A 22,101-nucleotide genomic window follows, 5' to 3' on the forward strand; every position below is an offset into this window, starting at 1 on the left:
GTCCAGCTCTCAGGGTCTTCTGGCGGTTCCCTCAATGAGAGAAGTGAAGCTACAGGGAACCAGGCAGAGGGCCTTCTTGGTAGTGGCGCCCACCCTGTGGAACACCCTCCCATCAGATGTCAAGGAAATAAACAACTATCTGACTTTTAGAAGACCTCTGAAGGCAGTCCTGTTTAGGGAAGTTTTAAATGTTTGATGTTTTATTGTGTTTTTAGCATTCTGTTGGGTGCCACCCAGAGTGGCTGGGGAAACCCAGCCGGAAAGGCAGGGTATAAATAAATTAGTAGTAGTAGTAGTAGTAGTAGTAGTAGTAGTAGTAGTCTCCTCTCTAGGGAACTTTCATGTAAAGCCATTTGCACTAAGCTATGGTTTGGCTTATGGCTCGTCCACACTTCTGCTTGTCTTGTGGTCTTCCCTCAGGGGTGAGGGACACACTCTTTACCACCGAATCAGAGCAAACGTCAATTGGGTTTTCCGTGGACTGATGTTTGCTCCGACTCAGTGATAAAGAGCGGTTTTTTCCTGGGGAAAGTGGCAGGGTGAATGGAAAACCGCTTGCACCCATGCCTAGAAACCACAGGCCAAGCGGAATACCTCTTGGATCCGTGTTTTCTAGACACAGGAGAAGCGGGGTGTGGACGAGCCAGGAGAGCTGCGTGCGAAACAGCCCACAATATCCACGTGACTTCGCCATTCAGTTCTAGGGAGGTTTAAAAACAGCTCCATCCAATTAGACCGTGTAGTACATAAACATTTAATGGAAAAGACATTCTGATTTCGCCTTCCATCCCCAGAGGCCTGGTGTCGAAATGTATACAAGGACAGGGCTCCTTCCCTGCAGATCTCAACACCTGGGCAGGTCTATTTTGGAGGTGTCGCAAAACCAGCGATTTCTCCGCTCTTTGCGAAGGCCTCCTGAAACAGATTAAGGCAAAAGTCTGGAAGAAGGAGGGTTGTTTAGTTTTTAGTTTTTTTAAAATGTCTCCAGAAACAGAAGTGGAGTCTTTCTGTGACATCACTCATTCAACCTCTTCCTTTCTTCTCTTCTCTTCTTCCTTCCTTTCTTATCTGTGTTGGTGTAGTGGTTAAGAGTGGTAGTCTCGTAATCTGGTGAACCGGGTTCGCTTCCCCACTCCTCCACATGCAGCTGCTGGGTGACCTTGGGCCAGTCACACTTCTCTGAAGTCTCTCAGCCCCACTCACCTCACAGAGTGTTTGTTGTGGGGGAGGAAGGGAAAGGAGAATGTTAGCCGCTTTGAGACTCCTTCGGGTAGTGATAAAGCGGGATATCAAATCCAAACTCTCCTTCTTCTTCTCTTGCAGTGACGGTGACTCTGGATCAAGACACGGCACATTGCCGCCTCGTTCTCTCCGAGGACCTAAGAACTGTGAGGAAAGCAGAGGAAGAGCAGACCCTGCCTGACAAACCGGGGAGATTTGATGTTGGGCCCTGTGTGTTGGGCCGCGAGCGATTCACTTCCGGAAGACATTTGTGGGAAGTGGGGGTGGACAACGAAGGCAGCGGGGCGATGTGGGCCGTAGGGGTAGCACGAGAGTCCGTCAGGAGGAAAGGAAAGGGCAGCTTTAGGCTGATTCCCAGCGAGGGAATTTGGGCTGTGGGGGCGATAATGGGCGAACTCGTAGCGTTTACTTCCCCCCAACAGACCCCTTTGGCTGTGGGGCAAGACCCCAGGAATATCCGCGTGACCCTCGACTACGAAGAGGGACTTGTGGAATTCTTTGACACGGACAGAGCTGAGCTGATCTTTGCTTTTACGGGAGCCTCCTTCTCTGGGCAGATGATCCGGCCCTACTTCTGGGTAGGGTACAGATCCCAGCTGAGGTGCTGAATCGCAGGAAGGAGATCCTTCCCCTTGTTTCTTATCAGTTCCCTGAAAGAAGGAAGCATTCCAGCAATTTTCCTTCATAGCTCCATGAAAGGTTCGCAAGCCATTTTTTCAGCCTCGGTGGTTTTTGAGTAGGACCTCCTGATCTCAGAGCAGGAAGAGTAGCTATACCTGTAAATGAAATCAAATCGTAGAATCATAGCTGGAAGGGACCCCAAGTGTCATCTAGTCCAGCCCCCCTGCAATGCAGAAATCTCAACTAAAGCATCCATGTACAAATTAAAAAAAATACCACAGAAAGTTTGGTGGCTCCCTTTTGTGGCAGGTTTTTGAAATATTTACGTCTGCATGCAAAAATGGTAAAAGAAGCTACAAACAACAGGTGTTGGTGTGGTTTGGGGGGGGGAGCGTTTGCTTGAGCTCATATACAGTGGTACCTTGGGTTACATATGCTTCAGGTTACAGACTCCGCTAATCAAGAAATATTACCTCGGGTTAAGAACTTTGCTTCAGGATGAGAACAGAAATTGTGCTCCAGGAGAGCAGCGGCAGTGGGAGGCCCCATTAGCTAAAGTGGTGCTTCAGGTTAAGAACAGTTTCAGGTTAAGAACAGACCTCCGGAACGGATTAAATTCTTAAGCCGAGGTACCACTGTACCTTTAAAGGTGGTATGGCAGGCAGAATTTCAACCAGTACAGACTATCCCGTCCCTGCATGTCCAGATCCACCTTAAAGCAGCTATAGATCAAGTTGACAAGAGTGGGGACAGGAATCAAATTAGCCCAAAGTCTCTTCTTGCTTTTCCTCCACCCGAACCTCAGCAGAAGGAATTCCCTGTACCACTTCTCAGTATTGTTTTTTATACTTCTCTGAGTCTCTGGTTTAAGAAAATCCACCTGTAGGTTCCTCCTCACAGAGCTACAATTCCCGGTACCCTTAACAAACTACAGTTCCTAGGATGATTTGAGGAAAGTTATGTGCTTTGAGTGTGCATTGGCTGTGCTTAAAAGTATTGCATAAAACAAATGAAATACCGCAAAAATCCCTGAAACGAGAAGTAATCAACTAGAAATATTATCTTATGGAAATAAAGAAAATAATAAGAATCAAAAAGTTTAAGGAAAAAATTAGAAAAACCTGTAGAAACTGTACCTTTGAGTCCTCAATCCTTTATTACTGCACTTTGATTCACCTAGGTCGAGCTAGGATTATAATCCTTCAGAATTTTTGGGAGTTCTACCCCCTTTTTTGGAATTTTGGTCATTTAAGGTTTATGAATTTTCTATTTCCTTCTGAGGAAACTGAATTGTTCAGGGAAACGAGGTTTGTAGCCGGCATCCCGTTAAGGCTTTGTTCAATTTTAGGTTTTTCTAATTTTTTCCTGCTTACCTATAAATTAGAGACCACTTCTTCCTCTTTTAAAAAATAGTTTTTATTAAGAATTTCAACATAACAAATTATCAAAAACATATCATCTTCATTCCCCCCCTTTTCCCCTTCCCCCCTCCCCAAGAAAAACCCACTCACCCCCAGACTTCCCTCAACTACTCTCTCCAGTTTTTCAACACATATTATTCTCTGCATATTACAAAATTGTAAAGATCCTTAAATTATCTATCTATTATGTTAACAATAATAAATTTGTGTATGTTTATTCAAAACCTGCCAAGGAGTCCAATTCATTTTGTTGTTTTAAAAAGTAATTTATAAAAAGTTCCCATTCTTCTTTAAAGCCACAGTTGTCCTTGTCTCGCAATTTCTATGTCAATTTTGCCAGTTCCACAACAACAACAACAAGCTCTACCTGTTGGATGTGCCTGCCCTAGATGAATGTAGAGTTGATGTCGAAGAATCGTTCACAATCTTGGAAAAAGGCACTTTAAAAAAAGAACACACCTGGAGCCCAGCTGTAGTAAACCAAGGAATATATTTATTAAAGACAGGGAAAGCAGGTGAGTTGGATAAATGTAATAATACAAAGCAAATGGTACACAGTTACACGCTGAAGCAAAAGTCAAAAGTGTTTTCTAGGATGCAGAAGCTACCTAGCAGTGTGACTGACCCCTGAGGCCCAGGTCTCTCATTCAGCATAAAGATGTGGTGGGAAACTCAAGGCCCTTCATTGAAGGGGGTGTGATGGGCTTTGTAGTGTAGCAACATCCCAAGGCCAGCAGGTTGCCCAACCCTGACATAAAGGCAACCATGGAAGACCTTCCCAGCTGAGTGACCGTTTGCCCACCAAAGGTCCTAACCGCAGAGCGCCTTATCAGGCTGCTGCCCCCAACCCCAGTTCAGTCCAGCTCCCCTTCTGCCAGAGCGAAGGAAACATTGGGGAATTTCTTCAGTCACATTCGGAGATTCCACCTTCCCTCCATGGAGCCCAAAACAATATACGCTCCATGGTAGAACATCTGTGTTGCATGTTAAAGGTAAAGGAACCCCTGACCATTAGGTCCAGTCGCGACCCGACTCTGGGGTTGCAGCATTCATTATTGACTGAGGGAGCCGGCGTACGGCATACATGACTAAGCCGCTTCTGGCGAACCAGAGCAGCGCACGGAAATGCCGTTTACCTTCCCGCCGGAGCGGTACCTATTTATCTACTTGCACTTTGAGGTGCTTTCGAACTGCTAGGTTGGCAGGAGCAGGGACTGAGCAATGGGAGCTCACCCCGTCGCAGGGATTCAAACCGCTGACCACCTGATCAGCAAGTCCTAGGTTCTGTGGTTTAACCCACAGCGCCACCCGCATCCCACATTGCATGTTAAAGACCCTCAATTCAATCCCCCCTAGAAAGGACAGGGGAACATTCCGTGTCTGAAACCTTGGGGGGTTGGCTGCCAATCAGTGTAGGCATTACTGAGCTAGATGGACCAACTGTCTTGACTTTGATATAAGGCAGCTTCCTATGTTCCAAAATGATCCCTGCGGGCGTACATTTCCCCATGAGAAAGCAGGCAGCTAAAATAGGCCCTGGCAGACTGAAAATGGGCCACTGCCGACGGATTAATTTTCTGATTATATTGCTTCTAGCGGAACCCTGCAAATAACATACGTTCCCACTTGTTTTCCATCAACACAACCACAGCCCTTGCATGGGTTCTTTATTAACAATGAGTCAATCGATTCGCACAGGGCTTGTTTTCGTTGCATGGCGTTTTCAGATGAGATGTGCTCCCCCTTCCCTGCGCTCTGCCTTTGGTAGAACTAGACATGCTTTGCAGGATGAAGCTGCCAGGTTCAATTCGCACTCAGCACCGCCAGTCAAAAGCAGCACCAGGTGACAACTGACAGCAAAGAACTCTGGAGAGGTGCTGCTGCTGCTGCCAGTAGGGCAGACAACACTGGGTTAGGTAGACCAACGAGCTGGCTCGGTATGTCCACATTTTATTTCGTAGAATCGTATAGAGTTGGAAGGGACCCTAGGGGTCATCCAGCCCAACCCCCAGCAATGCGGGACTCTTTTGTCCACTGTGGGGCTCAAACCCACGACCTCAGGATCAACCATCTCACGCTCTACCCAACTGAGCTTGTCCAGTTTTACATAGGTACCGTATTTTTCACTCCACAAGACGCACTTTTTTCTTCCTAAAAAGGGGAAATGTCTGTGCGTCTTATGGAGCGAATGTGTGGTCGATCGCTGGCTCCCTTTCTGGCCCTGCCCCCTTGCCCAGGCCTCCATTGTTGAATGTTCTGCAGACGGAAGCTGTTTGTTTCTCCAGCGACATGTGACTGGCTGATTAGATTATCTGTCTGGAAACTGTAGAAATGGCTCCCTTTCCTAAAGAAGCTGCAGAACTGTGAGTTGAACCCCATAAAAACGGGATTTTTCCCCTTTGCAAAAGAAGCTGCACAACTTTGAGCTGATCCCCCAAAAACGGGATTTTTTCCCCTTTGCAAAAGAAGCTGCACAACTTTGAGCTGATTCCAAAAAAGCGGGATTTTCCCCCTTTCCTCCTCTAAAAACTAGGTGCGTCTTATGGTCAGGTGCATCTTATGGAGCAAAAAATACGGTAACTTTCCACAAATTTCAAATTGCCATCGAAGAGGCGGGGTTCTTTGTAGCTCCGAACGATCTCAATACGTTCTGCTGATCCCCCGTTATCCAAACACCTCCCCACATTAAGATGCTCCCTGCTGGACCACATCAATGGTCATTCTAGCATCCAGCATCCCACAGTGGCCAACCAGATGTCTCCTGCCTCTAGATAGCCCACAAGCAGGTCAATAAGGCAATAGACATCTCTTGCCTTAGGCTGAAAAGGCTACATACCCATGCAGGGCCTTCACATCTTTGTCTTGTCCATCATTTAGCTATGCTTTTCTGTGCATAAGTGCTGACCCTTATGTTTCCCTCCCCTTATGGTTTTGATCTATGGGCTACTATTAAAACGAGGCTGCATTTTAAATTGTAATTTTAACCAGTATTTTAAATTGGGTCCCCCCCCCCCCATGATGTTTTTATTGTAATTTTACTGGTAATAGCCGCCCTGAGCCCGGCTCTAGCTGGGGAGGGCGGGGTATAAATGAAAATTTATTATTATTATCTCACTTGTGGTTCCTAGCCAACTGGTATTTAGAGGCCTCAAAGTTAATATACAGCCATCATGACTAGCAGCCACTGATAGCTTTTTCCTCCACGAATCTGGCCTTGTTTGTCCTGAATATTCCACCATTCTGCTTCATTGGGCGACATCTGTTCTAGAATTATGGGGTGGAAGACTTCCCCCACTTTTTCTGTACCATGCATAAGTTTATAACTCTCGATCCATGACTCCCCTGAATCAATTTTTTTGCAAACTAAAAAAAAAGAAGTGCAGCAGCTATGGGCTTCCCTTGTAGGGCAGATGCTATCACCTTCCGATTACAGTGGTACCTCGGGTTACAGACGCTTCAGGTTACATACGCTTCAGGTTACAGGCTCCGCTAACCCAGAAATAGTGCTTCAGGTTAAGAACTTTGCTTCAGGATGAGAACAGAAATCATGCTCCGGCGGTGCGGCGACAGCAGGAGGCCCCATTAGCTAAAGTGGTGCTTCAGGTTAAGAACAGTTTCAGGTTAAGTACGGACCTCCGGAACGAATTAAGTACTTAACCCAAGGTACCACTGTATTTCTTCTTTTCAGTCTCTCCACCCTTTTTGAGATGCGACCAGAATTGCACATTGCATTGTATACCGTACCCAAACCTTTGGGGGAGATTGCAAGTGTACCATTCAGAGCTGAGACACATTTGCCTCACAAATTAAGCTCTCTCTGACATTTGATGCCAAGTAATAAATATGCAATGTCAATATTTGATGCCCAGTAGTATCTGAAAGTTGTTACTTGAAAGCATTTCAAAGACGACATGCAGAAGTATTAGTATTTGAAAGCTGGCATGCAATAGCATTCGTATTTGACTATATTTGCTAGCTAACATGCAAAGTTTTTTTTTATGATTTCACTAAATTTGACAGATGGCATGCAATGGCATTTAGTGTTTAAGCACATTTAAGTAATTGGCATTCAAAACATTTGTATTTAATCACCGACATGCAATAGTGTTTACCATAATCTGATAAGATGGAATGGAATGGTATGTAGTGTTTGATAATAGTCATGCAATAGTATTTACCTACCTACCAGTATTTTATAGTTGACATGCAATGGTATTTAGTTTATGACTATTTTAAAGTTGCTAGCTTATGGCATTTTATATTTGACACCTTATAAAAAAATGAAACAATCAGAGAGACTGTCTAATGAAAGTCTAAAGCACCCATATTTTGTGGTCAATTTTCAAAATGTGTTGGAAAAAGCTTGTTTCAGCTTTAGTGTCATTTTCTCTGACCACTTTTGGACTGTGATGTCACCTCAGTCTGTCATCAAAGAGAACTGACTGCCATAGGTCAGTGCTTTCTTCCGACATACGCTTTGCCATCCTGGGTCAAGGCATCTTCTTCTGTGTGAATACCTTCACTCTGACCCAGAGACCCTTGCAGGCTGAGCCACTTCCCAGATGCGAGCCATTCATACAGTTTGTTTTCCTGCACCGATTCCCCAGCATCACACCCCAAGGCTTCATTCGTCAACAAAATGTTCTCCACGCACTGGGCCAGAGGATAGCCTGGAATGAGAATAATTGCAGGCTGAGATCACACGAGGAACAAAGCAGAATTATAAAACTACAGTCACCCACAAGAGCAATGAACTAAACTGAATGACGGAAGGACCACAGAACTGACCTTACCTTCATACTCTCATAATTTACCCCCAACTTCTCTCTCTAACAGTGAACTCGGGTGGTTGAGTGCCAGTCAGTTTGGATGGAAAACAGGTCCACACAAAAATAAGGTTGTGGTTACTACATTTTCTTGGGGGAAACCTCAGTTCTCCTCCTGGAAACAGTGCTTGTCTATGGAAGAAGAGGTGATCTCAGCAGCTAGTATTGCTTTTTACAAGACGCTGTAACACTGGTTACATCCAAAACGAGGCTAATGTTGGCACTCTCTACATAGAGCTGCACAGAGCGCAGAAACTTCACCAGGTACCAAAAAGAACAAAACTTCAATAAAGAATTGGGAAAATTTATTATTTATTTAAGAAACCACTGTAAGCAGATGAAAACATTAGCAGGATTGCAATAGCACGCGTAAGGTAGCAAAGACTACGGACAAAATGGAGAGACATAAAATATGGACTGTGAAATAATATGCAGTTGAAAAGGATAACAATAGGACCCATGGAGGGGATGCTGGGAAGTCCAGAGATACAGAAAAATCTCTAAATATGGCTATGTAATTAGTAAGTAAAACCTCCGCGAACGACCACCCCGCTGAGCGTCGATTTTGGCGAACGTCCGCGGCAAACCCGGAAGTACCGGTTTAAGCACAGAGTTTTTTGAGTTAGAGTTAAGGTGGTTGAGAAGACAGACTGGAGTTAGAAGAGACAGAGAAGATAAGTCTGTCGGTTGGGCTAGTCTAGTGTGAGAGACTGAGAGAATGTGTTAAGAGGAGTCAGTCAAACAGTTGAGATAATCAGTCAGAAGGTAATAATAATAATAATAATAATAATAATAATAATAATAATAATAATAATAATAATTTATTATTTATACCCCGCCCATCTGGCTGAGCTTCCCCAGCCACTCTGGGCTGCTTCCAATCAAGTGTTAAAAACAATACAGAATTAAATATTAAAAACTTCCCTAAACAGGGCTGCCTTCAGATGTCTTTTAAAGAGAAGATAGCTGCTTATTTCCTTCACATCTGAAGGAAGGGCATTCCACAGGGCGGGCGCCACTACTGAGAAGGCCCTCTGTCTGGTTCCCTGTAGGAAGCTATAGGCCGGTAAAGAAACTAAAGTTAAGATACTGACAAGAATATTATCTGAGAAACCATAAACTGGTTAATGTTTGTAAAATAAACTTGTTTATTTGGTTCACTTTCAACAACTGTCTGGACTCAGTGTGTACCGGAGAGAAATGGGTTGGTGGCAGCGAGGAAGCGAGCACAGTGGTGGCACAGGGATCAATAGACCATTAAACATCCGGGGACCCTGTGTGATCGCCACACCCTGTAATTCTATAGCTGTAAAATCAAATAAAAATTATTTAAAACAAAACAAACCTGCCCTTTGTGATAAAAAGGAGCAGCTCACCTATATGTTGCCTCTGATGGTGAATGAGACTCCGATTGGCGCTGAACCTTTTCCCGCACTCCAAGCAGGCGTAGGGCTTCTCGCCCGTGTGGACGCGCTGGTGGGTCACGAGGTGGGTGCGGTTGGCAAAGCACCGCCCGCACTCTGCGCACTTGTAGGGCTTCTCGCCTGTGTGGACGCGCTGGTGTTTGACGAAGGCCGAGCGGTCAGCGAAGGCCTTCCCGCAGTCCGGGCACCCGTGGGGCTTCTCGCCCGTGTGGCGCCGGTGGTGGCGGGTCAGGTGGGACGGGGAGCCGAAGCATTTCCCGCAGTCTAGGCACCGGTAGGGCTTCTCCCCCGTGTGGGTCCTCTGGTGCCTGACGAACGTCGAGCGCTCCGAAAAACACTTCCCGCACTCGGCGCACTTGCAAGGCTTTTCCCCCGTGTGGACGCGTTGGTGGCTCACCACGTGCGACTGGCGGGCGAACGACTTGCCGCACACCAAGCACTTGTAGGGTTTCTCGCCCGTGTGCACCCTCCGGTGGCTCCCGAGGTGTTCCTGGCGGGCGAAGGTTTTCCCGCACTCGGCGCACTTGTAGGGCCGCTCCCCCGTGTGGACCCTCTGGTGTTTCGCAAAGACGGAGCGGTCGGCGAAGCATTTCCCGCACTCGGGGCACTTGTAGGGTTTCTCTCCCGTGTGGACTCGCCGGTGCTTCAGGAGGTGGGACTGCTGGACGAAGCTCTTCCCGCACTCCAGGCACTTGTGGGATCTCTCCACGGCGTGGATCCGCTTGTGGCTCACCAGGGCCGACGGGTCGGCGAAGCACTTGGAGCACTCTAGGCATTTGTAGGGTTTCTCTCCCGTGTGGTAGCGCCGGTGGATGACGAGCTGGGACTGGCAGGCAAAATGCTTCCCGCACTCCAGGCACTTGTAAGGGGTCTCCCCCGCGTAGATCCCCTGGTGCCTGGCCAGGTGCGCCTTGCGGCCGAAGTATTTGTCGCAGACCAAGCACTTGTAGGGTTTCTCCCCGGTGTGGACAATCTGGTGGCTCATCAGGTGCGAGTGGCAGCCGAAACATTTGCCGCATTCCAAGCACTTGTAGGGCTTCTCCCCCGTGTGGATTCTCAGGTGGCGGGTGAGGTTCGGTTTCTGAGTGAAGCGTTTGCCGCACACGGTGCACAAGTGCTTTTTCCGAGGGTTATCTGCAGAGAGAGAGAGAGAAATCACCTGAGAAGGAGCCTCAGAAAGCATATGGACAGAGGTGAGATTGTTGTACAGTGGTACCTTAGGTTAAGTACTTAATTCATTCTGGAGGGCCATACTTAACCTGAAACTGTTCTTAACCTGAAGCACCGCTTTAGCGAATGGGGCCTCCCGCTGCTGCCGTGCCGCCGGAGCACGATTTCTGTTCTCATCCTGAAGCAAAGTTCATAACCTGAAGCACTATTTCTGGGTTAGAGGAGTCTGTAACCTGAAGCGTATGTAACCTGAAGCGTATGTAACCTGAGGTACCACTGGGTACACAAAGATGGAAAGATACAGCGCTACCTGCTATGCATTAATGGTTGATAAAATTATTGGACTTAGCTGAGGTAGCCAAGGTAATGGCCTTAATTAGAGAAAAATCTTCTTTTAAAAAAATACTTTTTAATAGGAATTTCAACATAACAGTTTATCAAAAACATATCATCCTCATTTTTCCTCTTAGTTTTTTTCCTCCCCCCTCCCCAAGAAACCCCCCTCCCCCCCTCCTTCCCTCAGCTCCTCTCTCTGGTTTTTCAGCATATGTTATTCTTTGCATGTTATAAAATTGTAAAGATCCTTAATTTATCTGTCTATGTGTTCCCAATAAATAGTTTGTGAGTGTTTATTCAAAACCTGCAAACGAGTCCAATTCATTAATTAGAGAAAAATCACTACAGTGGTACCTTGGTTTACAACCATAATCTGTTCCGGAGGTCCGGTTGTAAACCAAAACAGGTTGGAACCCAAGGCATGCTTTCGCCAGTAGGGCCTCCCCCCAAAAAATTGGTTGTAATCCATAAAAAATGGGTTGTAATACAAAAAAAGGGACACGTACTTCTGGGTTTGACGTGGTTGTAATCCAAAGCAGTTGTAATCCAAAGCGGTTGCAAACCAAGGTACCCCTGTACTGACATTTATTAAGGACTGGAAACTTTTGGATTTTTTGCGTGAAAGAGAAAATGAACTTATAACTTCTGGATTTGTTGAAGATAGGAAAAATATTGGCTCATAGGAAATAGAAAAGTTGGATGTTTCAAGAAGGCAAGAACTTTAAAAATGAATGGGGAAAGTTTATAATTTATCTACCAGACCACTGTAAGCAGGTTAAAACATTAGCAGGATTTTAACCACACTTGCAAAGTAACGGAAAGTATGGATCATTCACAAGGATATAAATTCGGATAAGTATTGATACGCAGTTGTAAATCTTATTAGGACCCGTGGAAGGGATGGGGAGAAGTCAGGAGATTCAGAGTAATCTTGATACAGTACAGTGGACGCTCGGGATGAGAACGTGATCCGTACGGAAAGCACATTTGCAACCCGCAGCACCGCATCTGCGCACGCGCGGGTTGCGATTCGGCGCTTCTGCACATGCGCGGAAACCCGGAACCCGTTCCGGTACTTCCGGGTTCGGCGCAGCGCGCAACCCGAAATCGCGCAACCCAAAGCATCTGTAACCCGAGGTATGACTGTATTTGGATTTTGAATGGTTTTTTTGTTGTATGTTTATATTTTTAAAAAATCAAATAAAAGGAAAAAGGAAAAAGAAAAGTTGGATGTTAATGAGTGATTACTATACAGTGGTACCTCTGGTTACATACTTAATTCGTTCCGGAGGTCTGTTCTTAACCTGAAACTGTTCTTAACCTGAAGCACCACTTTAGCTAATGGGGCCTCCCGCTGCTGCCACACCGCTGGAGCACGATTTCTGTTCTCAGCCTGAAGCAAAGTTCTTAACCCAAGGTAATATTTCTGGGTTAGCGGAGTCTGTAACCTGAAGCGTATGTAACCTGAAGCGTATGTAACCCAAGGTACCACTGTATTTAGCTGTAGGACAGAAGTCTTTTTTACTTTGTTCATTTTCTTTCCCCCCCCCTCTCATTTCCTCCTTCCTTTTCCTTTTCCTTTTTCTTCTGAATGTAACGAGGAAAAATGCAGCTGTACCATTTCTCAGAGCGAGTTTAGAGACATCACCAAATTCTAAGAGTACGCACAGCCAACACAGGACTGCCAACACCCTTCGCCGGGCTCAAACCAGTGCCTCACCTGAGCAGGTGTCGAAGACCTTCCTTCCATCCGGAGAATCTGGCACACAGGGCTCCTCCCCTTGTTCCAGGCGGCAGATGAGACCAGGCTTAGGGGCTGGGTATCCTTCTCAGGAAGAGAAGAGGAATGATGAGGATGGTTTTCCAGTGTTTTGGACGCTGAGAGTGGTTTAAGGAGTCTATTGTCCTCAGAGAACTGGCGTCCTTAGAGTGGTTTAATACTTCACCCCTCTTCCCCAGGAAACTCTGGGGATTGTAGCTCTGGGAGGGGAACAGGGGTCTCCTCACGACTCTCAGCGCCCTTGACGCACCCACATTTCCCAGAATTCTTAGGGGGAAGCCATGACAGGTGGCCATCCAACCTCTGCTTAAAAACCCTCAAGGACGGAGATTCCAGTGGTGGGCGGAGCCAGGGGCAAAAGTGGGCGGAGCAACGCATCTACATTTTATATTAAAAAAAATGTTATCAATACGTTTTATATTTGTATTGGGAACTAATTGTACCCTTACACGGTGGTCTCTCTCTCTCTACATACACACAAACACATCCCTCCATCCAGTTAAGCAAAAATAAAAACATAATAATAATAATAATAATAATAATTATTATTATTTATTATTTATACCCCACTCACTCTGGGCGGCTTCCAACAGAATATTAAAATACAATAACCTATTAAACATTAAAAGCTTCCCTAAATAGGGCTGCCTTCAGATTAATGTAACAACCTGCAGTTTTATAAGAGTATATATTTACAGCGGATAAATAAATGAGCAAGTAAAACGAGCTTGCGATATGCAGAAGGTATTAAAAAAACTAATTTATGGAACCGCAGAAGGAGGGGGAAGGAAGTCAAATTTCAAAACGTTAAATTGATTGTAAAACTAATGAAATGTTTAAATTTGAAAAAATATATAAATAAAAAATGTTTTAAAAAAGGAAGCAAGGGTCTCTCTCAGGGTTGAAGGATTATTATTACAAATGTTAATTAATTAATTAATTAATTAATTAAAATAGCTGCATTCCAGCCAGGAAAAGACACTCAGAAGTGCAACACACTTTTTGATTTTATGTTGTGAACCGCCCTGAGACCTACGGGTATAGGGTGGTATATACCGGTAAATTTAATAAAATAAAAGTAAAAGCAGGGATATCATGCCTTAGAAGAGTTCTGAGGGCCACACAGAGACAACTGGAGGGCCACATTTGGCCCCTGAGCCTGACTTTCCCCACCCCTGACATGACTAAATCTGAAGGAAGGAAGCAACTTCCCTAACGCAGAAAGGACTGGGGAGATGGGGGAAGGAACTGGCATAAATCTAATATTTTGAAGCAACCTTTGCCAACCTGCTGCCCCTCCCGTGTTTTGGATCCCAACTCCCAGTAGTGACAGCCTTCGCACACCTACCCCAAGGAAGAAGGGAGTTCCTTACCCAAGGAGGACACATTCCCGTAATTCTCTATCATGACTTCCTTGTACAAAGCTCGCTGGTTGGGGTCCAGCAGATTCCACTGCTCCTTCGTGAAATACACGGCCACATCCTCAAACGTCACCAGGCTCTGCAAGAAGAAGAAGAAGAAGAAGAAGAAGAAGAAGAAGAAGAGTTTGGATTTGATATCCCGCTTTATCACTACCCGAAGGAGTCTCAAAGGGGCTAACAATGGATCCAAACTACAAGAAAGAAGATTCCACCTAAACATTAGGAAGAACTTCCTGACAGTAAGAGCTGTTCGACAGTGGAATTTGCTGCCAAGGAGTGTGGTGGAGTCTCCTTCTTTGGAGGTCTTTAAGCAGACCATATGTCAGGAGTGCTCTGATGGTGTTTCCTGCTTGGCAGGGGGTTGGACTCGATGGCCCTTGTGGTCTCTTCCAACTCTATGATTCTATGATTCTATGATTCTCCTTTCCCTTCCTTCCCCACAACAAACACTCTGTGAGGTGAGTGGGGCTGAGAGACTTCAGAGAAGTGTGACTGGCCCAAGGTCACCCAGCAGCTGCAGGTGGAGGAGCGGGGAAGCAAATCCGGTTCACCAGATTACGAGTCCACTGCTCTTAACCACTACACCACACACAAAGGATTGTTGCTCAGTCTCCTGCGCCTGGCAGAAATACTTTCTCGCTGGATCTGAAACAGAGGTGGGGATCCCTCCCCCCAAAAAAATGCTTTTTGGGACTCCCATCACTGCCAGCCAACATTTCCAATGGTCAGGGCTGACGCAGCACCAACAACTAGAGGGCCACGGATTCCCCAGCCCTGCTGTATAATAATGTCTAGGCAACACGATGACCATATATATACGTAATAGACCATCTTTATAGAATTCCTTCAAATCATAAAAAGTTCAGAATTAAATCTTTAGTCTCACAGTCTCTGAAAATCTTTAAATGAAGCGAGGTACTAAACTTTGTACGGCGGAAGACAAGCTGTGAAGCTTCGTGTACTCAACAATGATGTCCAACACTGAACAGTAATTCCGGATATTGACTACTGTTTCGTAGAATTCGTCATCAGCGTGGTGGGTGGATATAGAATGCTTCATAAAATGAAAATAAAATAAATTATACATCCGATGACCTGCCTGCCATATCACTTTACAAAAATTATAAACTAGAATACAAACAGTAATGAAAAAGAGTACATACCCCTTTTTATTTCGAATGAATGTATATAAATGAAAATATATCCACCCACCACGCTGACTGTTGAATACTAATGGACGGCTTTGGGGCAGAAGCTGCGCAGGGTTCCAGGAGACTGCTGGCAGAGTAAGGTTTTCTTCCGGCTTGTGATTCATTCAACTCTTAACAAAAGTTCCTCATTTCCTTATTGGAAATTATATATTGTGCACAGATGTTTGCTTACTTCCCAAAAAGTGTTGAATACTTTCGGTCCCTGGGATTCTGAGCTTAGCGTCTCTTAATTTGCTTGCTTTTCAGCAAAGTGTACTAAAGCTGTCACTGGCACCTGCCTATTTTCTGACTATAAAAGGAAGTGTTACAAAGAAGTCAAAGGACAAATAATTGGACTTTTACAACACAACCCTATGCATATTTACTCACAAGTAGCTCCCACTGATTTCAACGAGGCTTTGTGTAAAACACAAATGTGTGTTTGCAGTTGCTGTATTTCTTGGTATAGGACACAGAAGCTGAAGGTCTTGGTCTATCACAGGCTAAGTCAGGGGTCAGCAAACTTTTTCAGCAGGGGGCCAGTCCACTGTCCCTCAGACCTTGTGGGGGGCCGGACTATATTTTTTGGGGGAAATGAACGAATTCCTATGCCCCACAAATAACCCAGAGATGCATTTTAAATAAAAGGACACACTCTACTCATGTAAAAACACACTGATTCCTGGACTGTCCGCGGGCCGGATTTAGAAGGCGATTGGGCCGGATCTGGCCCCTGGGCCTTAGTTTGCCTGCCCATGGGCTAAGTCAACATTTAAAGACTTTCCCCAAACCTTCATAACATCAATGGCATATATATATATATGCCTTCTTGAAGAAGGAATCTGTATTCTGCTAGATGAAAGGAACCATACACAGCACACTGAAGCCAGATTTTTTTAAAAAAATAGTTTAAGATTACGTTCTTTTATTTTATAAACAACAGCAACAAAACCAACAAGACTTCCACTTCCATTCATAATGAGACAGATGGCAGTTAAAGTCAGCCAACTGGGAGAGTCAACAGAACTGGCCCTCCAGCTCTTAATCAAAATTCAGCAAATCACACATGTTAAAGCATTAGCTGCTGACCCAGGCAGGAAGGGCTTGTGATATTTGGCAAGCCCCTTCCTTACAGCAATCACATCGTAATTAGGCTCCCACTTGGCAGATAATATCTTCCTGCTAAGCTGTCAAAACCTAGAGGACTCCGGCAAATCATTTTTATTGAAAGTAGAATTTGAAATCAATAAGTAATTAGGGTAACACAAGAATTGGCTCACCGGATCAAACTCAGAATTACATTCCATGATTGGAAGCAGGGTTTCAGGCAGGGAGTCCCTCCCGGCCCTACTTGGAGATTTTGGGGATTAAGCCTGCAACTTTCTACACATGCAAAGCCGGTGTTCTAACACTGAGTCCCATAGTAAAAGGTAAAGGGACCTCTGACCATTAGGTCCATTCGTGGCCGACTCTGGGGTTGTAGTGCTCATCTCACTTTATTGGCCGAGGGAGCTGGCATACAGCTTCTGGGTCATGTGGCCAGCATGACAAAGCCGCTTCTGGCGAACCAGAGCAGCGCACGGAAACGCCCTTTACCTTCCCGCCGGAGCGGTACCTATTTATCTACTTGCACTTTGACATGCTTTTGAACTGCTAGGGTGGCAGGAGCAGGGACCGAGCAACGGGAGCTCTCATGGACCATTCCCTAAATACGCAATTTCAGGGACTTTGCCTCCCCGCTTCCTGCAGGAAAGAATGCTCTGCTTTCAACTGCTAGCTCTCTCTCTCTTTTAATTCATTAAATATCTATCCTTCCCTTCTTCTCAAAGTTGCTTGGGAATGCAGAGAAGGCACGCTCAGGTCTTGGCCATCAGCCAGGGAATCAAATGTCGCTGGCAGGCTTCACCTCCTGCCACCTGGCAAGAGCATCATACCAAAAGGGAGACTGATGGACCAGTGGGCAGAACAGCTGCTCCAAGGCTTTGCTTTCCTCTTCCCTCCACATCCTTCATCCTTTTGTGCCATGCCTACTTGATTGTGAGCCTGCAATGCTGGGATGGTCTTATCTTTTCATATATGTACAGTACAGTCGTACCTTGGTTTCTGAACAGCTTAGTTCTCAAACGTTTTGGCTCCTGAACGCCGCAAACCTGGAAGTGAGTGTTCTGGGGTGTGAACTGTGAAGCCGAACATCCGACGGGGCTTCCAATTGGCTGCAGGAGCTTCCTGCAGCCAATCAGAAGCCGCAGTTTGGTTTTCGAACGTCTTGGAAGTCGAACTGACTTCCGGAATGGATTCCGTTCAAGGTACGACTGTACATACATACTCTATAAGTAAAGGTAAAGGGACCCCTGACCATTAGGTCCAGTCGTGACCGACTCTGGGTTTGCGGCGCTCATCTCGCTTTATTGGCCGAGGGAGCCAGCGTACAGCTTCCGGGTCATGTGGCCAGCATGACTAAGCAGCTTCTGGCGAACCAGAGCAGCACACGGAAACGCCGTTTACCTTCCCGCCAGAGCGGTACCTATTTATCTACTTGCACTTTGACGTGCTTTCGAATTGCTAGGTTGGCAGGAGCAGGGACTGAGCAACGGGAGCTCACCCCGTCGCGGGGTTTCGAACCGCCGACCTTCTGATCAGCAAGTCCTAGGCTCTGTGGTTTAACCCACAGCGCCACCCCCACCCCACATACTCTATAGAAGTGTTAAATAAAACCCCCATTGTGTGCATTCCTGGGTACCAGGCAATCGAAAGTATACTTCTTCTAAACATAGCAATCATGGCTAGTTGTTGAATTTTCCATGAATTTTCCAATTATTTTTTTTTTAAGATGTAAACTAGCAGATAAAGGTAAAGGTAAAGGTACCCCTGCCCGTACGGGCCAGTCTTGACACCGGCACCAGAGCAGCACACGGAAACACCGTTTACCTTCCCGCTGGTAAGCGGTCCCTATTTATCTACTTGCACCCGGGGGTGCTTTTGAACTGCTAGGTTGGCAGGCGCTGGGACCAAACGCCAGGAGCGCACCCCACCGCGGGGATTCGAACCGCCGACCATGCGATCGGCAAGTCCTAGGCGCTGAGGTTTTACCTGCGTCCCTAGCAGATATCAACTATCAAATCTCAGCATCAACACCCAGAATTCTTGGGCAGCTGGTAGTGCCCTGGGTTTCTTCTTTCCTTCCCCACTGCTGCCCAGTGCTCCAAAATAAGGCACACCCAACTAGGTCTAGGGAAGCCATCATTTCGAATCCTGCCATTACTCCACCACAGCACCACTTCTCAGCATGGTGGGAATTTTAAACGCTGTTCCCTGCAAAGAGAAAATCAGCACAACGCAGGCAGAAGGCTAAGTCAGGACCTGTCTCAGTGCTACACTAGTTTTCTGTTTGCAGGATGTTTTCCCTTGCGGGAAGCATTCAGAAGCTGCAAAGCACAATCACAGCTGCAGTCTAAACTCCACCATGCCACCTCATTTTGCTGCACAAAACATACAACACAGTCTCGAGAACTGGTCCCATGAGCGTGGTGTCACAAAGGTTGACCTGACTTCTTTAAGGTTGCAAACTGACTTGGGCTCCAGTCCTGACAACTAAAGAGGGCCTTAAATCCAAGTAAATCTTTTCCAGATTGCTCTGCAGGTATAACACGCTTTCAAAGGGCCTTGGCACTTCACAGCAGAACTAGAGAACCTGTAGAACCTGTATTGTTGGACTACAACTCCCATCATCCCCAACAATTGGCTATGCTGGCTCGAGAAGGCTGGGAGTTGCTGTTCAACGCGTGCATTGCTACAGTAGAGAGGTCCCTGCCCCCAGAGCCATACAATCTAAACCTGGACAGAGAAACAAGGAATGGGAGGCACACAGATAACAAGAGATGCAGGTGAGCAACAAAAGTGACACACGATCCATTCCTTTTATAATTCTGTCAGCAAGGAGAAGTGTTAGAGACAAGACGTTAGATTCGTGTCTCCTGCTTAGAAAAAAAAGATTCATGCCTGTTTTGTTTTCACACCACTGCGGCAGAGATATTTACGATGTTGCAGAGATTTCCCCCTTTTTTACGATGTTGTCATCAACAGGCAATGATAAGAGACGCTGGACAAAGTGTGCTCTAACCCACAAAAGCTCATGGTTACGCCTTAAGTCTTTAAGGCGCCTATGAGAGTCTGTCTGAGTTACGATCAGGGTAGCGTTGGGGAACTTGCACGCACACATGGTGAGGGTACATGCCTCCAAGCACGGCTTTTATAGCACTGCAGCGCCAGCAGGGACCACATCAGTCACACTCACACACACACAAAAATTATGATGCCGCAAACAGCCAAGGACACAACAACTCTCTCTGTGTGTGTTTGTGCGTGTATTTCAGAGGTGGATCTGAGACTTCAGCATGCAAATTCCCGAGGATCCGAGTCTCATCAAAGCGCTGGATCCATGGCTTAAAAGATAAACAAATGAAACCATGCAATGACAGCAGAAAGACATATATAACTAGACACACACATATATATCAGCTGCTTCTGTTTTTCTAGGTTTCCTGCTGCTTTTTCCAAACTAAGGCAGATGCACTTTCTACAAGGATCTACAAGGACCTGAGGTTTATCTTTTCCCCGCCATTTTAAGAGGTTATATTTGGTCTCCCCCCCCCGCCTTTGCTTTTCTGCCCCTCCTTCTCCCCACACCCAGGCACTCCACCCCCTTCCCAAATGCACAAGGGAATGCCAAGCTCAGCCCCTTCCTTTCCCCCTCTGGGTCTATGAAAAAGGGTGGGGAGGGAACTCAAGCAGACAAAGGAGACACCCCCCTCCCTTTCCCCCAAGTTGCAAGAAACATACCCCCCTCCAAAAAGCCCCTCACCCCCCTCCGCTCTCAGTTAATGCACTCCCCCCACCTTTTACCTGCATTTGCAAAAGGTGGGTTTCTCCTCCGGACAGTTTCCGGCTCTTGCAACTCAACTCACTGACGCCCCCCCCCCCTTCTGTCCTGGGGATGCTGCGCTCACGCGCTTCCCCACGCCCCTTTTCCAGCTCAGCCAATCCCTCGACTCCTTCGCGCCCGTCGCGGCCAATCCACTGTCGGGATATTCAAGACTCCGTACCGTGGAAGGGGAATGGAGGCGGGGCTGAGAGCCCAGTGGCTGCTGGGAATCGTAGTCGTTGTTCTCCCCCCCCCCCCTCCAGCTGGTCCCCAGCGCCTCCCTTTACCCTGTGCTTGTGAGACTTGGGTTGTAGCTTTCTAGTTTTTCACCCGTTTTTCGGCCCGCAAAGCACTCTGTAGGGTTGGAAACGAATAGAATAGAATAATAATATAAAATAATATAAAATAAAATATAGAATATAGAATATAGAATATAGAATATAGAATAGAATAGAAAATGATGATGCTGCAAAGGTAATGAAGATGACCTTAACATTTTAAAACTGCAGCAGACGAAAACAAAATCCAAAACAGGAATAGCCTGTGCATTTGTGTTCTGGTGCAAAATCACTGGCTTTTTAGGGGGGTGGGGGGTGGAATTCGGCCCTTAGATTTTGTTTAGATAGAGTGAAGTGTTCCCTCCACATACAAAAATATGCTGGTGCCCCTTTTTCTCAGGCTGCTTCCCGATGGTTTTATTTTTTAAAGACGTTTTTAATCATGATTTCTATTTTTAAAACAAGCTACAGCAACAAAACAGAAAAGATTTAACAATGGAAACAAATCCATGAAATGCCCGTGTTGCTGCTGATGCTCAATACAAAATAAAATGCATACAGTGGTACCTCAGGTTAAGTACTTAATTCGTTCCGGAGGTCCGTTCTTAACCTGAAACTGTTCTTAACCTGAAGCACCATTTTAGCTAATGGGGCCTCCCGCCGCTGCTGCGCCACTGGAGCACCATTTCTGTTCTCATCCTGAAGCAAAGTTCTTAACCTGAAGCACTATTTCTGGGTTAGCGGAGTCTGTAACCTGAAGCGTATGTAACCTGAAGCGTATGTAACCTGAGGTACCACTGTACAAGAAAAGCAGGCAATCTTACCGCCCCCACAAAGCAAACAAGCTCACCCCAACAACTTTTTATTTACCTTCTGCTTATAAGTACATTTTTAAAATGTACAAGGGTTAGGAGCTTGAGCAGCAAACAAGAGAGGTACTGCCAGAGCCGCCCGAGGTCCCAGCTCACAAAGGACCAACGCTGCTTCGTTGTTAAGTACAAAAGTCTTTATTGGAGTTCAGTTTCACTTCCAGAGCCACAGCGCGCAGCTCTACGTCTCAACTGTCAGACCGCTGATGCTCCGTCTGAGTCTCCTCCCCCCAGACACCAATTTAAGACTCTCGCCTTACTCCACCTCTTCCTCAGTTCCTTCCGCCTCTGGTTCCGCCTGGCCGTTGGGGTCTCGCCCTTTCTGGACTCTTCTGACGCTGAATCCCCTGAGCCTTCCCCCTCCCTCCGGCGGGCTTTAGGAGCTGGTTCCCCATCCGGGTCTCCTGCTGTCCCCCGCGCCTGTACATTTGAACTTGGCGCGCGCGCCCAGCCGGTAACTTTTCTCCTGACCGTTTCACTGCTGCTGTCACTGCTTCCCCCTCTGGGGGGGCTAGCTGCAACTGACCTCCCCTCCGTTGGAGGCGTGGTCAGCCGACTCACTTTCTCTCCCCGCTGGAGACGACGCTGGCCCTGACACATGT

General features: G+C 46.3%; 2 protein-coding genes across 5 annotated transcripts in view; one reads left to right on the forward strand and one right to left on the reverse strand.

The window, feature by feature from the left end:
• Positions 1-6,661, forward strand: part of LOC310758194 (zinc finger protein RFP-like) — a 30,302-nt gene extending 23,641 nt beyond the window's left edge. The window contains exon 16 of the mRNA XM_083604122.1: positions 1,324-6,661. Coding sequence (XP_083460248.1) covers positions 1,324-1,850 — 527 coding nt within the window. The 3' untranslated portion in view covers positions 1,851-6,661. The remainder of the gene's footprint in view (positions 1-1,323) is intronic.
• The window catches only part of LOC310756657 (uncharacterized protein), a 28,627-nt gene continuing 10,283 nt past the window's right edge, over positions 3,758-22,101 (reverse strand). The window contains exons 1-5 of one of the 4 annotated variants that reach the window (XM_083601169.1): positions 20,334-20,406; positions 14,194-14,320; positions 12,761-12,865; positions 9,487-10,668; positions 3,758-7,954 (exon numbers count right to left, since the gene is read on the reverse strand). In XM_083601169.1, coding sequence (XP_083457295.1) covers positions 7,737-7,954; positions 9,487-10,668; positions 12,761-12,865; positions 14,194-14,320; positions 20,334-20,339 — 1,638 coding nt within the window. In that variant the 5' untranslated portion in view covers positions 20,340-20,406 and the 3' untranslated portion in view covers positions 3,758-7,736. Of the gene's footprint in view, positions 7,955-8,714; positions 9,167-9,486; positions 10,669-12,760; positions 12,866-14,193; positions 14,321-20,333; positions 20,407-22,101 lie in introns of those variants that run through there. The other 3 variants (XM_083601168.1, XM_083601166.1, XM_083601167.1) reach the window with 3 other exon arrangements.

Source organism: Podarcis filfolensis, assembly GCF_964270895.1.
Source record: "Podarcis filfolensis genome assembly, chromosome: 2".
NCBI lineage: Eukaryota > Metazoa > Chordata > Lepidosauria > Squamata > Lacertidae > Podarcis > Podarcis filfolensis.